The sequence below is a fragment of the Apus apus genome, chromosome 4 (genome assembly GCF_020740795.1).
Source record: "Apus apus isolate bApuApu2 chromosome 4, bApuApu2.pri.cur, whole genome shotgun sequence".
Taxonomy (NCBI): Eukaryota; Metazoa; Chordata; class Aves; order Apodiformes; family Apodidae; genus Apus; species Apus apus.
In genome coordinates this window covers 86,765,719-86,783,272 of record NC_067285.1, presented here as the reverse complement: position 1 = coordinate 86,783,272, position 17,554 = coordinate 86,765,719, and the positions used below count along the sequence as shown (strand labels likewise).

At 43.0% G+C, this 17,554-nt stretch overlaps 2 protein-coding genes and 1 long non-coding RNA gene across 6 annotated transcripts in view; 1 reads left to right on the top strand and 2 right to left on the bottom strand.

Annotated features, from left to right (window-relative positions):
* The window catches only part of CLOCK (clock circadian regulator), a 63,895-nt gene extending 56,835 nt beyond the window's left edge, over positions 1-7,060 (bottom strand). For 3 of the 4 annotated variants that reach the window (XM_051619930.1, XM_051619934.1, XM_051619931.1), the window contains exon 1: positions 6,949-7,060. The gene's annotated coding sequence lies outside the window, so the exon portion shown is untranslated. Of the gene's footprint in view, positions 1-6,361; positions 6,379-6,948 lie in introns of those variants that run through there. The other variant, XM_051619932.1, reaches the window with a different exon arrangement.
* Positions 7,061-7,573: 513 nt separating this feature from the next.
* Positions 7,574-11,051, top strand: LOC127384779 (uncharacterized). Its single transcript, XR_007889492.1, has 2 exons — positions 7,574-8,803; positions 10,066-11,051. It is a non-coding gene; the product is annotated as an uncharacterized LOC127384779 (long non-coding RNA).
* Positions 11,052-11,629: 578 nt separating this feature from the next.
* On the bottom strand, positions 11,630-16,688 carry PDCL2 (phosducin like 2). Its single transcript, XM_051618293.1, has 4 exons — positions 16,678-16,688; positions 14,049-14,192; positions 12,920-13,128; positions 11,630-11,793 (listed from the first exon to the last, which is right to left on the bottom strand). Exons 1-4 carry the CDS (start codon positions 16,686-16,688, stop codon positions 11,630-11,632), a joined length of 528 nt encoding a protein of 175 aa, XP_051474253.1.
* Between the last annotated feature and the right edge of the window lie 866 nt (positions 16,689-17,554).

Genomic DNA, 17,554 nt, shown 5'->3' with positions numbered 1-17,554 from the left:
TGGTTGTGATTGGTCAAATATTTCAAAAGCTATTGGTGAATATATAAGGAAAGAATGAAAGTGGGAAAACAAGGAAAAAACAAAGCACGTTTCTTTAGGAAATCAGCCTTAAAAAGAGGCAAATCCCTACAGCTTTTAATGGAGAAAATTTCTTGGCTGTTTACTGAGGCAAGAGAAATATGCAGATTTGGGTGAAACACGTCCTGATTTCTCTGGCTTTTCACAGCTTCCCATTTAGGTTTCAAACACACCTTTAGGGGACTAGGGACTGGGAAAGTCACTCTATTTCACAAGACAGGTTTTCCCCAAATATAACTTGAAGCTTTCGGACAACTGATGAAAACTCAGATAATACAAACCTTTAGCACTTCTCCAACAAGATCCACCTGAAAAATTATGTTCCTTCTACCTTACCACACTTGCAGGATTTTACCCTCTCAAAACTCACAACCACCCTCTTGCCAGCAGTCAACAAACCGATGGAATATTTTTCTGTTGGAAATAATTTTCATGTCAGTAACAGCCACAATCAGAAAGGCAAAATCCATCTCTGACATTACATTAAGAATGCAATGAAACAGCCATCAAACACATCAAATGCTCTTAAATGCCAGAAACTAATATTTACTATGTAATTAAAACCTTAAGTCAAATATAGAAATGGTGAGTTTTATTTACAAGATCATCCTTAGATTCAGAAATGTAAAAATAGCTATATTTATCAAATTTATTTTGAAGTATCCTTTTTTATCAGTAAGACAGTAATTTAATAAGTAAAAATACTATTTCCTCAAGATACCTAATGCATGCTAGAAAATCCACACATTTTATTTCCTCCTTCCTACAACAGCCACTTGTTACAGGCCTACTTCCTTTATGTTCACAAATATTTGCCCCGATGGTGTTCAAAGAAAGCTCTGAAATTTTCTAGATATCTACCAGTTCAGCAGCTAATTAAATGTTTATGGGATCTAAGATCATCCCTCTGCACACAACTGAGATGTACTCACAAACTTGTGGAGCTGCAAGCTAAAATCTCTTGTAGAGTTTGTTATATATATATATAGTTGTTGTTATTTATATATATATATACTATACATATACACTATACCATAATATAAAGCATCTAAAATTCAGACATCATGCTAGACAACCAGCCTACTCCCAGGTACTTCTCTACTAAGTGTCCCACAGCAACACCACCATGTGTCAAGTTAGTAATTAAATTCTGCTGCCTGCTCTGGCTGTAACAGGCAATACTATCATAAGCTATAGTCTTCATTAAAATAGATTATCATCAGCAGGGCACAAAAAGGAGATTTCATATGACAGGACACACAGTTATAAAGTCCCAAAGTGGGGAGCACTGCATCTCTCAGCAACTTTTGAAAAAGTTAGTAGAGATGTGAAGAATAAAATTAATCAGCAAACACAGTATTATGCCTTCACCCTCGCTTTTTCTGATAGCCTAGGACACAGGTAAGGTTAGTACTCACAATCCTGGTCCCTGTCCTTGGCATTCATAGCTAAGCTTTTCCCATCAAAACAGGAGTAATATATTCTTTCAACACACCAGCAGGAGGGAAAAGACGTGATCTCATTCTGTTCAGCAGCACAGGGTTTCAGCACAGTAACCTGGAACAGAAATCTGAGAGCAAATTTCTACTCTGCTAGACAGGGTTCAAACCATAATCTCTCAGCAGGCTCCACACTGCACTGCCAAGACAGATCAACTCATAACTTCTCATTTCAGTGGCAATATTCAGAACATGGAAGACAAAACAAAAACTAAAGCTGCTGAAAATAACTGAAGCAGAAGTGCGCATGTCTCTCTAGGGAGAAGTGCACCCAAATGAGAGAGGCGAGTCCCGGTTTCCAGTTCCTAAAGGAATTTTAATGGAAGAAAACACAAAATAGTTTCTGGAACTAAGGCCAGAAGACAGACGTTCACCTCCTTTTTCTTCAAGACAATAACTGGCCTAGTATCCCTCTTTGGCCCAATTAGACTTGAATCATCTTGTACACAATGAAAAGTAGATTTTTAGGGTTTTGGGTTTTTTTTTAAATAAGACATCAACAAAACCTCTTCCTCCTCACCTCTTTGTGCTTCTGAACAAAAGGCAGAGTCACCACAGAGTTTTGGTTGAAGTCCAATCCCATAGGTGTGCCTGAGGTGTGGTTTGAACATGCCTTTGGAGAAGTGAATGCCTAATTTGCAGATTGCCTAATTTACGAATAGCAAACGGATTTAGATGCCAAGATGCCCAGTTGTGACAAGATTATGGAAGATCTGAATGAGACCAAAACTTGAAAGTGTTTGGAAGACTCTGCTAGTGAAAACCTAAAACCCCGTAAAATGTAGCCAATATACAGCTACTATTTTATGTGGGGCTAGACATCCCATCTCAATCACAGTTTTGACTCCCCTATATTATTTTATGGATCAGACCATATACCAAAACAGTATGCATAAAAAGACTTCCCAGAGATACCTCCAAATATCCTTTTTAATGGATCACACACACAAAAAAATCTGTATAGAAGAACAAGGCCACATATACTTATTTTTTAAATCCACTTTAATTGGATCTGTCTTACTTCAGGAACTGTTTTCTTCTGGTTTTAACATAAGCATAATAGTCTAGCCAATTATCTTGTGGTACCATGCTGCGATTATGGGTAAAATATTAGCTTCAAAACTGAAGCTCTCTCACTTACTCTGAGATTATTAAACACAGTTTTAAGGACAACACATGTAAGTAGCCACACTTACACCAAATTTGACTACATTTTTATCATTAAGATGAGGAATGCCCATAGTATCTACTATGCCTCATAAGATTCACTCTCTAAATACAAGTCTTTATCAGTCTTGAATCTCATAGCTGTATCAAATTTTAAGGCTCTATATTTTATTAAATATTAATACTACTAATGATGATTTTGTAATTTAGCAATGCTCTTCAGAACATCAGTGCAGAATATGCCGTGCGGTGATTTTAATGACAAAATGTAAAAGCTGGAAAGAGTCCAGAGTGTGCAAGGCTGAAATGCTGAAAGACTCTGAGTGCTTCCACATAATTCTAAATACATGACAACCACAGAGCACCAAAACTTTTTACATATATGCTTGTATATTCTGAAGGCAGATATAATTAAGAATTCATATTAAACAAAAAAGTTTGGTAAGATAATATTAAGACTATCAAATTAAACACTCAAGCATGAGGTATGCCAAAATTATAGTGGCCTTTGCATTTCAAAGGCATTTTGTGGCAGCAGTAGGGGTTGAGAATTCAACCCTTCTGGGTAGTACACAGCTGCATTAACCATGAGTCTCCTTCCTATTCTGTGATTTTACATTTCACATCTTTTGACTCCTGCAACATCTGAATGGGGAAACATCTGACAAAAGGTTTCAAATTACTACAGACTCTCATTAACTGATTTAAAAAAATAACCAAGTACAACAGTAAGTTGTTTTCCCCAGGTGGACCACTCACATAAGTGCATGAGGTCTCTTCCCAATGGATATTAGCAGAATTTGCTTGTGCCAGAGTTACACTGAGACACTGGAATCCTTCATTTCAGACTGCTACGTGACTGACAGGGCTTACCTAAAATTCTTTTTATTCTGAAAGACCACTAAAATCAAAATGCCAACACCATGAAGTATTAGCATAAAGAAGAGAGACAACTGAATGGTTTAGCCACTGTCTGTAATCTTAGAGATATTTTTTTCCCCTCCAGAGATAAAGCTGCTTCTCTCCCAGCAGCCTAGCAACTCTGTTCTGTTCCTGTGGCACCACTTCAGTAGTGCCAGTACAGCATTCTACAGGGTGAACCAGGTCAACTGACATAGAAAAGTTAAAAATGCTTTGCAAAAAAATTAAAGAGAAGGTAAGGCTGGCAGGAACAATTGCCCTATCTTTGCCATGCAACTATCTACAAATACCATCTATCCTCAAAAACATTTCTAGATCTGCTTTATCATCTGCCCTTTCACAATTTCTAGCCTGCATATATGGAAACTAGTACTTTAGAAAGGCTGAAACACTAAAATGCACTTTTATTTACTTCAAAGTCTTTTTCTCAAGAAAAACTAACTCATTACAATGTGAAGAAAAGGGAGACACCTGAGCTGTAACTCCACTTCTTCCTAATTATATTGTGTGTTTTGTATTAAAAACTGTATTAGGGTCTCAATTTTCTGAGGAGAACTATCCTTATTCTTCAACTTGCAAAACCAGGCTGAAGCTGTGAGGCTTTAGACAGCAAATTACACATCTCTCCTGAAGGGGTGCACAGCTAAACAAGGAGCTGTTTTCAAATTATGAAATCCCCTAGAGAAGAAAATTGTATTTTTGAATCACAAGTATTGGCAACATAAGTCTACTATTTTTCAGAAGTAATTCACAACTTTTCAAGTTGATAAGAAACATTTCACATAAAGAACACGTGGGGAGGGTGGGGGTCAATAGTTCTGTCACTGATTTATACCTTCAACTTTTTACACAACTTTAGAATGAGGGGGGGGGGAAGCTCAGGGCTCTTGAAATCAGCAATTTCCTTAGCAAGATCAATCCATCCATGATGACTTTGGTAAAATTCTATACTAACAAGATAATTAACCAACACTGCAAATTAAAGTAATTACCACTCAGTTTTTAAACTGCTGAGTACAAAAAGAGTAAAATTAGTACAACAGAGAGTTTATGGGGTACTCAGAGCATTAATAAAGGCAACACCCTCTGCTTTCCTCATACCGTTTTATTTTACCTACGTGTGTCGAATTTTATACGCAAGAACATGAAGCAGAAGAAACAAAAAACAAGACATGGCTGAATGACATCTTAAGCTATTAAATATCAACCCAGGAGTTAATTTTTCTTTTTCCTGTTAGGACTGTTTCTTAAGAAGCAAGTCTTGACTTACCACCAACATTCTCAAAACTTAAAAACACTAGCACTCATTTAAACCAAAAAACCCTAACCAAAAAACGTAATGTTTTGTAATCTGAAAGCAGTGTCTGTAACACTTTTGAGAAAGTATCTGAAGAGAACATATATGAAAAATAAGTGTACAAAAATATTGCAGTTACTTGTCCTGTTAAGAAAATGCTGCCTAACTTCAAATAACGGGCCCCAAACCCACAGATATTCATAGATAAAAATAAATTTTATTTCTGTAAAATTGAACAGTGAGAAACAACTGCAACTGCTCATTGAACTTTCCCAGGACTACCACAGTTGAGGTGTGTGCTTCTTCTCAAGTACTTCTTTCACTAGAGTATTTGCTTAAACAATCCTCTTGCCTTCTGGCACACCTGCCACCCAAAGAAATCATCTAGGTTAAACATAACCATATTTAAAAAAAAAAAAAAAGGTAGTTAATTTTAACCTGGATCAATTCCCCAACCCAGTTATGGGACAGGGTTCCGCGAACCGTAATCCTGGCACAGCTGAGGGGGGCAGCAAAGAGGTGAGAGCTGGGAGCACGGAAGAGACAGGCCTGTTCAAGTCAACACTGCCACTAAAAGCACTGCTTGTCAAACTATGTCATCAAAATTAAACTTACTTTAAGGATTCAGAGGATCAGGATCTATGATAAGGCACTCCACCTCTACATGCCACTTCATAACCCAGCTAGAACTGTATCTGACTTTGTGTGCCTCTTAGTAGGTCAGCTTTTACCATGCACAGAAAACAAATGCCTTATAAAAATCTCTTTACAAATACGTTTGATTAGTTTACAAGTACTGCTCCTCATGAAAAAAACACTAACATTCCAAATTTATGTTATGTCCAGGCCTAAAGCAGCAGGAATTTGAAAGTGAAGCCAACAAAAAATCTGAATCTACCTTAACAGAAACACAAAAATGAAATACCACGGATTTCCAGTGCCTCACTGGTCGTACCGCACACAGACACAGAGTATCTTGACACATCGATTTTAAGGATGCATGTAAATCGGCAAAGAACCGGGAGCTACTGAGAAGTCCTCGCGTTTAAAAGCACAAACACGTTGAAAGCACCGCAATAAAGTTATCAGGAGGAAGGAAGAAAAAAAAAATAAAAAAGGAAAAAAAAACCACCAAACAAACAAACCCCAAAACCCACAAACAAGCCCACAAAGTCCGTAACTGAATCCTGAGCCCCGCAGTTCCAGCCCTAGCGCCGCAGGGAGACTTGGCGCCACAGGAGAGCCAGGCACCCTCCGACTTCTCGCACGGCCCGAGGCCCCGAAAAGCAGCCTCGCCGCAGAGAGGGCCCGGGGGCCCGTCACGGCCCAGCCGCCGTTCGGGCACCTCCCGCCGCGGCCCCCACCTGCCCGCCGTGTAAACATCCCCCTTGCCGCTCACCGCGCCGCGCGGAGCCGCCGCGGAAAGGCTGCCCCACGCCTGGGGTGGCGCGGGCTGGCAGACCCCTCCGGCACCAGCCGGACAAGCAGCCTGGCGAACGGCAGCGGCGGCAGACGTGCCCCGGGGGGAAGCGGCGGCCACGGCTCTGCCCGCCCCACCGCCGTGGGGCCGGCGGCCGCCCGACGCGGCTGGGCACGGCCGGGCCCGGCGGCGGGGGATGCCGGGGAGTCCCGCGCCCGCCCCGCCTGCGCGCAGTCCGGGCGGCGGGGGCGGGAGCGGCCCAGGCGGGCGCCGGGCCAGGCGGGCAGTGCTCCAAACGTGCCCGGGAGTTGTGACAGGAGCAAAGTGGGTCACCGGGCCTAGCGGGTGCCCCGCGAGCGCCCCCCGGCCCCGGCGCCGGCCGCCCCCGTCCGGGCCCTGCCCGAGGGCGGCCGCTGCCCTCCCTGCCCGCAGCCGCTGCCCCGGCGGCAGGGCACCGGCGGCGTTGTCAAACTTCAACGGCTCCCCTCCCCGGCGTCCCCAGCCTTCCTCCCGCCGCAGCCGGGCCCGGCGGGGCCGCCCGTCCCGCTCCGCAGCGCGCTGCTTACCCGGCCCCAGGCGGCCGCTCCCGGCCCGCCGTCTCCCGGCACAGCCGCTGCCCTGCGCGCACCCCGAGCCCGCCGCCGGCACGCAGCCTCCCGCCGCCCCAGCAGCCGGGCCGGGAACCTCCGCCGCCACCGCGCCTGCGCCGCCCGCCCCGCCAGCCGCGGCGCCTCGCGCCACCGCGCGTGCGCCCGGGCGCACTGCAAGTCGCAGCGCCCGGGCCTGCGCGCGCCCGGCGGCCGTTGCGCACGCGCCGCCCCGCGGAGCGGCGGTGCCTGCCGCCCTGGCCCGCCGCTGCGCGCGTGCGCGGCCGCGCGCAGGGGAGGCAGCCGGGCCGGGCCGCGCGGGGCGGGGCGCGCGGCTCTGCGCGGGGCGCGGGGCGGGGCGCGGGGCGGGGCGCAGGCGCGGTGGGCGCCGCCTCGCTCTGACCTGGGCTGACCCCCCGTCACCTCGCGCGCCGCGGCCGCTCCGCGCCCGCAGGAAATGGCGGCGGCCGCGCGGCCCGGCGGGGCCTTCCGGGCGCGGCGGGGCCGGGGGAGCCTGGCGACCCAGCAGCACCGCGTCTCCGGCTCCGGGCGTCAAGGCTCGTCGGGCTGGCGGTAGCCGGGCTGCGAGGTGGCGAGCGGGGGGACAGGGAGGGTGCCCGGCCGCGCTCCGCCTCGGGCAGCGGCGCCCGGGGAAGCTGCGGCCGGGGCGGCCCGGGGGCCTCGGCCGCTGCCGGGCGGGATGTGCCGAGAACCGGCTTCCAGGCTGGTGCGGCGCCCGGCCCTGAGCCCGAGCAAAGGGCTCCGTTGAGCGGGGACGCCTCCCTGCCGGAACCGCAAGCCCCGAGACAGCCCCGCTCCGGGCAGCGCCTGCGGGCGGCGAGCGGCGTCTGGCGCTGCCGGAGGCAGCCGGGCCCCTCGGGTTACTGAGGGATACCCGCCGCCCGTCCTTGGGGCTGCTCCGTGGTTTCCTCTATCGCTGTGCATAAACTACTTAAACTAGTTAACGGAGTGGCTGAGAACAGGCGTGGCTATCTCAAGAGTTTTTGTCTGCGTCCAGGGCTTTTAATACCAGTTTTGTAAGATAGTCGTGCCTAGCTTTTAAATTAAGAAGTTGCTCCAGCTGAGTTTAACATCTCAACACCTGCTAAAATCCTGTAACTTTAAAATACTGCACTAATATTGCATGCTCTGTACAGTTTGCATTGCACAGTAGTAACGCTGGCTGGCGAGGAGGTCTGAGGGGTTCTGGAGCTCCAAACTGATGGAAGGCTCACAGCAAGTCAGTTTCCACCTTCCTGACTGCACAGTGGCGATCTCATTCCATTCTTCTCATTTGCCAGTTCTTACAGTTTGGGGTTGTTTGTGTGGCTGCAAGGTAAAAGAGTAATTATGAACCTGATAAACCGAAGTGGCATTTATGGGATGGAAGTGTTTTTGTTAGGCAGACTACATGGTGAAGAGGTGTAGATTCCTTCAGAAAATGTATCATTTCAGCACAGGAAGTCAGAGCTGCAGTAGGAGTTTGCAGGCTGTCTCTGATAAAAGCTGGCATTCTTGTGTGTGTTTTTCAAGCTTATAAAAATTTTAAGATGTGTCTGCATTATTGACTTTGCTGACAAAGTTGTGAAACTGCCCAGCTAATAAATGCAAACAGCATCAGGTATCAGTTAATCAGAGAGATGACGGACTGATACTGCACAGTCTTTATGTAACAACTGTAACAAGTTCCAACCCTATTGTCTACTGCAGGACTGGACTATGCTTAGATGTGTAGTGATTGTCTATCTATAAAGCGTAATGAGTGTGTCTGGAATGAAGGAAGAAACTTGACTTGGCTGCAAAATTTCATGGATCTTTCTGGATTACGTTTCAGGTACGTCAAGCTCCACATTTAATTCACCTTGAGACCAGTCTTATGCAAAGGTATTGTAGGGACAGGATCCTCTTTAGCAGTAATGCTACTAAAGAGCTAACCATGAGCTCAGTTTTTCCACTGGAAGAACTCTAAAAAGCCTTAGTAAAACCACTTATTTTTTGTTACTTATTGATGCTTAATACTCTATTTCTAGTTTTCAGTGGAGGACAAAGTGATAGAAACAAAACTAGTAATTTCATTAGTCATGCAAAGGACAATGATCCTATGATGAAATGCAATAAGGAGAATAGGATATAGCAGAAATGGAAAATCCAGGAGAAAATACATAATTATCAGAACAAGAGTATGGCCAAGAAACCAAGAGGCTAAAAATAGCATCAGGTTATACATACCAAGTTATTTAGTAACCATCAGTAATATTTCAGAAGAACAAAGTAGAGATACTGTCCTGTTTCCTTTCACACCTTGCTTGTGTGGGAGCATAGCACCTACCTACTGCAATGTTGCAGTAACAAATTACTCTTTTTGGCTTGCACATCTTGCATTTTGAGATCTGACCATATCAAAACAGGCAGCATAGCTCTGGAAATTGCACACATTTTCCTATGGCCTAACCAAGGCAATTTTTTTAATGCTTCTATTTTGAAAGTATTTTCAAGGCCCCTGAAGGAACAGGACAGAAAGCTTAGAAATTGTGTGGTTGTTTTATGAAGCTCTTCTCCACCTAGAAATGCCGTTTTTCTGGCTCTTACTGTCAATGTGAGTTTGCTCTGATGTGTAATGATAGTTGTGTTTTGCTCACAAAGGTTAAATGAGACCCAACATAATTTTCAGATGTTGCCAAATTATGAGCAGCAAATCTTTTATGAATTACTGAATGATGGAAATTGATTGGGCCAGAAATGCAGAATTTTTCAGTATACTTCCATTAACTATAGCTATGTTTCATACAGAACTGTCATCACCATCTTGTGCATGATATGCTTCAGGGCCATAGAACAGTCTTCTGCTCAGAATGTTCCTTTTTGATCCTCACTGGCATGCTCAAAAGCAGGTCTGTTTGAGGAAGCTCATTTTGAAACTGAATTTCACATCACTCCAGAATACTAAAATCAGTGGGTTTAACAAAGATACTGACTTGAAAGCCTGTCACAATCTACATAATCCTTGTGAAGAAAGATTTACTAACATTCATTCACGGACCTTTTTCCTACAAATGGTGTAACTAAGAACCAGAAACATCTGCTTTTAACCTACAGATTCCCATTGGATTTTGCTGCTGCATCTCCTCTGATGGCTATAATCATGACTGCATGGTCACTTGGATGGATTAAGGGTCACCAAAGGAGAGGTTTGGGCCTTTCCTGTCTTACCTAGTGACATACTACTACTGATGTGACAACACTAGCACTTGCACAGTTGTGTATTGTGCTGTACCTCACAGTAACCACCGGAGAGGATGCAGGTGGTAGTTCTCCTTTTATAGTGACAAACAGTGATACTCACCTGACGTGACTGACTGTTGAATCGTATCTGAAGTCACCAATGACCTATTTACATTTAAACTAGTTAGCTTTCTACTTCCAAGTGGCAGATAAGCCACTATCTCTGAAGTGCATCTACTAGTTATCTCTTTGCATCTGCACAGTGAAAGTTTCTAGAAGTGGTATCTGCCTGTAGGTATCTACTAATAGTGCAGCTGTATCCTACTGGGTGAAAAAAAAAACAGTTAATGTGAATTTTCTAGTTCTTGGGTACCTGTGTGCCAAGTTTTTTCTTTCTGCATCCTGATTATATAAACCATGTCAACTGTATAGAACAACCTTCATTAGCACATTGAGATTATTTTTTATGATGAGCCACTGGAAAAATAACAATACTATACCATTTTATTTCATTACTAATAAAAAATTGCAGAATCAAAAGTGTGGTCTCTTCAGTCATGTAGTTTTGCTTGTCTACAGTTGTACTGAAAACTGTTTTGCTAAGAATATACTTAATTTTTGTTAGGAAGAAACAACTGATCCAACTGTTGGTATTTTAAAATAATGGGAGCATTATTCTGGACACTGGAGAAAATTATTGAACATCTGTCAAACAAACTTTGTCAATGGATTCAGGGCTGTTGCTACAGGTGTGGGGGAAGTGATAGGGATTTTGCACATTCCTGCACTTACTTGTATATATTTGTACATATTTATTGTATCATTAGTATTTAATTAAAGCTGTCTAGTTTGGTTTTTGATCTAGAAAGTGTCTCTCCTTATTCTCTCTCTCCTTTCCTTAGCTGGGTCAAAGAGGGCAGGGATTGAGAGCATTATTGTCACTCATTGAATTGCCAATCCTGAGTCAAACCATGATAGGGGCAAAATCATGATTTTTGTGTCTCACTATACACATCGTCTTTGGATCACTTTTTCACTGGAGGGAACTGAGAAAGTCCTGAGTAGAGCAGAGCTCCACTACAGTAGTTTCACTGAGAATTAAGGTTATCTCACGTCCATGCTGGATAAGAAGAGGAGGAAGGTATGGAATAGTGTCCACCAGTTAATATCCTCCCCTTCCTGTTCCATTTAAGCAGAGCTTGTATTAAATTAAGAATCCAAACTCCCAGTGTCAATGACAGCCTTCTATATGTATCTAAAGGTAAGTATGACTTTCATTTACTACATCAATTTTCTTCCACAAATCAAAACAAAAATACACAAGTGAAACAAAAGCTTTTATTTCTTTCATTTATTTTTAATGTTTCGGGCTTACCAAAGGAGTAAAAAAACTCTGAGCTAGTTTATGTCAGAAAAAATTATCTTCATTAAAATTTGCTCAAATAATATGTGGTTTCACCACATCACTGCTTTTTGTACTGGTGACTTCATGAGCAGATATGTTTTGCACAGACAGTGTCATCATATCTATAGTGTACTTTTTTGAGTTATCTCCTAAGTTAGTTTCTATCGCTCCAACTTCCATGAGTTTCCATTCAAGCTCTGTAAAAACAATTTATCCTGATAATTGCAATACTTTCTCACTTAGGGAAATAATTTTTATTAAAGACCAAACTCCATCTTGACAACAGACAAATGGAGCCATCCTTTTGACAACCCAACTTTATATCATAAAATATCTGTGGATCGCAAAATATCCATGCTTAGCCAATATTCTTACCACAGAATTACACAAATTTTTTGCTTTTTATAGACTTTTTTTCCTACAAAAATATTAAAAAATCTCCACCTTGACCTAGACAGGCTGGAGAGTTGGGCAGGGAGAAACTTGATGAAATTCAACAAGGGCAAGTGTAGAGTCTTGCATCTGGGGAAGAACAACCCCAGGTACTAGTACAGGTTGGGGGCTGACCTGCTGGAGAGCAGTGTAGGAGAAAGGGACCTGGGGGTCCTGGTGGACAGGAGGATGACCATGAGTCAGTAATGTGCCCTTGTAGCCAAGGCCAATGGCATCCTGGGGTGTATTAGAAAGGGTGTGGTTAGTAGGTCAAGAGAGGTTCTCCTCCCTCTCTATTCTGTCTTGGTGAGGCCACATCTGGAATATTGTGTCCAGTTCTGGGCCCCTCAGTTCAAGGACAGGGAACTGCTTGAAAGAGTCCAGCGCAGAGCCACAAAGATGATTAAGGGAGTGGAACATTACCCTTATGAGGAAAGGCTGAGGGAGCTGGGTCTCTTTAGCTTGGAGGAGGCTGAGGGGCGACCTCATCAATGTTTACAAATACGTTAAGGGTGAGTGGAGGATGGAGCCAGGCGTTTTTCAGTGATGTCCAGTGATAGGACAAGGGGCAATGGGTGCAAACTGGAACATAGGAGGTTCCATGTAGACATCAGAAAAAACTTTTCTTGTGAGAGTGACAGAGCACTGGAACAGGCTGCCCAGAGAGGTTGTGGAGACATTCAAAACCCGCCTGGACACTTTCCTGTGTGATGTGCTCTAGGTGACCCTGCTCTGTCAGGGGGGTTGGACTAGATGATCTTTCGAGGTCCCTTCCAACCCCTAAGAGTCTGTGATTCTGTGATTTTAAGCAGCGATTTTTAGATCTAGTTCATGATTGCAAGCAACATCGAATCTTCCATCAAGTGAATTATTTTTAAATATTTCTCATACCTTCCACTTGAAGATGTATTCCCCCACATTCAGCTACTCCAATGAACCTGCCTTTTATTTCATCAGTTTTGTATACAAGTATTGTAGGTAAACATCTGTCATGGTAGTTCTGAATGCAGCTGTTTACAATGGCTTTGAGAAACTTGACTTCTGGAAACTTTCTGGCTAGCAGGCTGAGATATTCATTAACCAGTAAACACATTGGGATGCTAGAAAAGAATAAAAAAGCATGACGATATTTGCAGTGTAAATGATCTGCAAAATAAATAAAGTAATTAAAGCTTTGGAAGAATAAATGTACCATTTAGTTTAGTCTGCTTCTACTTTAATTTTTTTTAAGAATTGCTCCACAAAGTTTATTTCATTTCTTCTAAGATCATCGGGATTTAAAGAGCTATCCGAGTAAAAATTTCGATGCAGATGTAAATAGGCAGTGTATAAAATGGGTCAGTAAAGCTACCAGATGCTTCAAGCACTGTGCCTCAATTTTGTTCTCCACTAAGATTTTGAAGCTCATTTTGTCCATTTACTGTAGTGTTTAAATGAGGTTTTTACGTTTGTTTATTTGAACAGGCTTTCAGTTTAACATTTAATTATTTCTCCATTCTTTTTGTAAAATCTAAGAAACATCAGAGAAATGTTTGTACAGTCATATTACCACTATAGATCTGTTCATTACTTTAATAGCTACTATTTGCAATACAATCACCATATAAATCTCAGCTAAAGAAAAAAAAGTTTTGTTTTTGTTTTGTGGGGTGTTGGTGTTGTTGTTGTGTTTTGTGCCTTTCTCCCTAGCCCTTTAACCTTTTAGAAGTTGGGGTCTTTGTAACGGACTGAAGTTCAAGCAGCTTATTTAGCCGATGGACCCGCGGTGAGTTCCAGCATCGCCCTCTGGTGGCCAATGACAGCTAAGGCAGTTTTAGTGTCAGAATCACAGAATGGTTTGCGTCGGAGGGGACCTTTCAAAAAATGAATTAATGTGTCAAGGAGGTCCCATGCTCCTTAATTCCACTACCTCCAAACAGTTGCTATTTAATTAGTCTATTTTATTTAATGTCTTTTGGTATTGCTTTTAATTGTCAGTTCAATTCTGTCTATTGAACATCTTAAACAATCAAGTAATTACCTTGATCGATAAAGGTGAATTATAACCCAAACATCCTCTGGAGCATTTGTAACTTCCTGTACATACTGCTCTCCACAAATTTCTCTTAGCTCCCCATACTTTTGCCTCCTCTGATGATACTCCCATTCTTGCAAACGTTGCTGCCTAATTAAAATGCAATAATAAAAATAAGCATTTATAACATTTCAAATTAATTTTAGAATAATATCTAAAGCGTTTATCTCAATTACTTTAAAAAATGCTTTGCATAGTACCTTACCTCAAGGTCTTCTAGCATAATTTCAGAGCCAGAAAGGCTTTAATGCTAATCCTTATTCAGTAAGAAAACATTAAAATACATTTTCTTAGTTTTATGTTTCTCAGTATCATTTAGGAAACCTGAGTAACAAACATGTTGCACAAGGGTTTATCATTTGAGACAAAGCCAGAAAAAATAAAAACAGGTATTAACTGTTTTTCTGATTCTGAAAATGAGATTAGTTTGAGGAAGAACTACCATTACTCATACTCATTTTTATGAGATAATATTAAAATAATTCATGGAAAATGGAATGTAAAAACAGTAGATGTCAGTCTTCATCTGTAAAACTACTTAGAAGGTAGAAAAGGAAGATACCTCACTGACATTTGCTGAACTAAAAGCAGCTATTAATTTTACTAACTGAAATCCACTACACAAGTGGCTTTTTCAAAAAAGATTACATTATGTATGTCCAATGTTATTATACTCTAGCAACAATGCAGGATGTTTTAGGTTCACAGCTTCCACATAATTATATGAATTATAATGTTACTATGAGAATAGAGCAGTAGATATGCAGTGTCAACACTTGAATTATTTTAGTCATTTTCACAATGCAAAAGCAATAAGTACAGGTAGAATGTAGACAGAGGAAATGGTTTTGATCTTATTAGCATTTTTATTCTGTGTAAACTATATGTCTCAGTTTTTCTTAGTTACAGTACAAAGCTCTGCAGAACTCAGCAGAATACTTTGTAAAATACCTACAAAATATATTTATATACGAATGTCCAGTATAGCTAAAACTACTATGTCTCCATACAAGCTGCAGAAGTTTTTCAAACCTCAATTCATAAAACATATTGACTCTGCCTGATATCACAAGTGAAATGATTGGTGTACTCCTATTAAATAGCTGAATAAGATTGTGCCACAGTTATGCCTAAGAACAGCATATTGTATATCACAGAATTACACAATTGCAGCATGGCTGAGTTGGAAGGCATCTCTGGAGATCACCTGATCCAACCCCTCTGCTCAAGCAGGGTCAGCATTGAGCAGGATGCCCAGGAATGTGTCCAGACATCATCTGAGTATCTCCAAGATTGTAGACTCCACAGCCTCCCTGGGAAACCTGTGCCACTGCTCAGTAAGTGTTGAGTGTCCAACACTTGAAACATACAACACCTTTAAACATGCTGTAGTGCAATGTATATTCAGCTGAACTGAGGACATATAACTAGTTTCCACTGTGGCCCCTTCTATTATTTTTATTTAAATATACACCTTTCAGACAAAATTAAGTACTTTTAAAGGGGAATAATTTTGTTTTAACAAAACATCAAAGTAAAATATGTTGTAAATGCCTTCTGTTACATCTGCAAAATATAAAAGCAAAAAAAATAATAGTATCAAGAATCCTAGATCACAGTAAGCGTAACAGAAATGGTTGCCTCTGATCAATCCAAACTCCAGTCTCAATGAAAAGATCACAAGCTAGCAAACCTTTAAGAATTTAAAAAAAAAAAAAAAAAAAAGTTAAATCAGTGATTAAAAAGATGGTGTTAACTGTTCAAGGTTGCAGTGTTATGCAGAGATGAAATAAATAAAAATATGTGTCTGAAATGTCAGAAGATACCAACCACTGGCAAACGTGACAAAACATAGATTAGGAGAACAAAACTAGACTACTAAAGCTGTACTGGTTAACTAGGATGCCACAATCCCAAGCAAAAATACTTCTCACAGCACTTCTCACTGCTGCCAAGGGCTATGCATATATCAAGTTTGGGAACCCACAGGCTGGATAAGCTCAATACTTCAGTGTAAGTAACATTTCTGGTACACTTGCAGTTCTTTTATTTGGTGAATGATGTGAAACAAATTCTCATTTTTTAAAATAATACCAACAATTGTCCAGCTAACAAAGTGTAGAATGTTATTATTCTTACAGGACAGTAATGACAGTTAACTCTTAATAGTTCAAAACTCATGGTCTATTCACACAAGGAAGCCCACATAAAATGCTCTCCTTTTCTTGGGACCCCTGCAGGGGCTGGGAAGGCTGTACAGGACTGGGACTGCAACACCGGCCCGCTCTGCCCTGTGAGTCCTGTGGCAGGCTTCACCGTGCCAAGGAGACCTCCCTGCAGGCCACCTTTGCTCCTGCTCCCCTCGCCGCCTCTCCCTTCCTCTTGCACAGCCAGCGCAGCAGTTGCCTCGGGCAGCACAACGTGACTCTCACAGCACCCAACACCTCTCTTGGCCCCAGCTGCTGCCCGGCTGCAGCCTCCCCCATTTCACAGAATCACAAAATGGTTTGGGTTAGAAGGAACCTTAAATACCATCTAGGTTCAACCCCCCAGGCTGAACAACCCAAACTCTCACCCCAGCGCCATTTCCAGGGTGTTCCCGCCCCAGCTCCCTCATCACCCTTGGTCTCAGCTGCAGCCCCACTGGGAAAGCCCGGGGCTGGGGCGAATCTCCGTGCCCACCTGCATGGCTGCAGGATGGCGGCAGCCGCCGGGGCAGGGCACCCTCAGCGGCTGCAGCGGCGGCGGCGTGAGGCAGGGGGGCCGCCAGGCAGCAGCCGGCCCCGGCCCCTCACCCCTCAGTCCTTGGGTACTGCTGACAAAATTGATGGTGTTTGAAAACGTTTCAGAAGAAAAAAATAATCAGAAAATAAACAAAGTAAAACGGTAGGCAGTTACTTGGCACTGGGTGTGACGGAAAGCTTCCTGCTTTGCCCGTCAGCCGCGGCCTCCACATCCCACGGCCTGCTTGAGTGGAAGCTGTCGGTGTGTGGTGTAAGGCAATGTGCCCTTGTGGCTAAGAAGGCCAATGGCATCCTGGGGTGTATTAGAAAGGGTGTGGTTAGTAGGTCAAGAGAGGTTCTCCTCCCCCTCTATTCTGCATTGGTGAGGCTGCATCTGGAGTATTGTGTCCAGTTCTGGGCCCCTCAGTTCAAGAAGGACAGGGAACTGCTTGAAAGAGTCCAGCACAGAGCCACAAAGATGATTAAGGGAGTGGAACATCTCCCTTATGAGGAAAGGTTGAGGGAGCTGGGTCTCTTTAGTTTGGAGAAAAGGAGACTGAGGGGTGACCTCATCAATGTTTACAAATACGTAAAGGGTGAGTGTCAAGAAGATGGAGTTAAGCTTTTTTCAGTGATGACCAGTGATAGGACAAGGAGTAATGGATACAAATTGGAGCATAGGAGGTTTAAGGTCAATATCAGAAAAAAATTTTTTACTGTAAGAGTGAC

Coding starts and splice junctions, on each gene's coding strand:
- PDCL2 (XM_051618293.1), bottom strand. Junction 13,129..14,048: donor ATTCACCTTTATCGATCAAG/GTAATTACTTGA, acceptor ATTCTTTTCTAG/CATCCCAATGTGTTTACTGG. Junction 11,794..12,919: donor AATACATCTTCAAGTGGAAG/GTATGAGAAATA, acceptor TTGTTTTTACAG/AGCTTGAATGGAAACTCATG.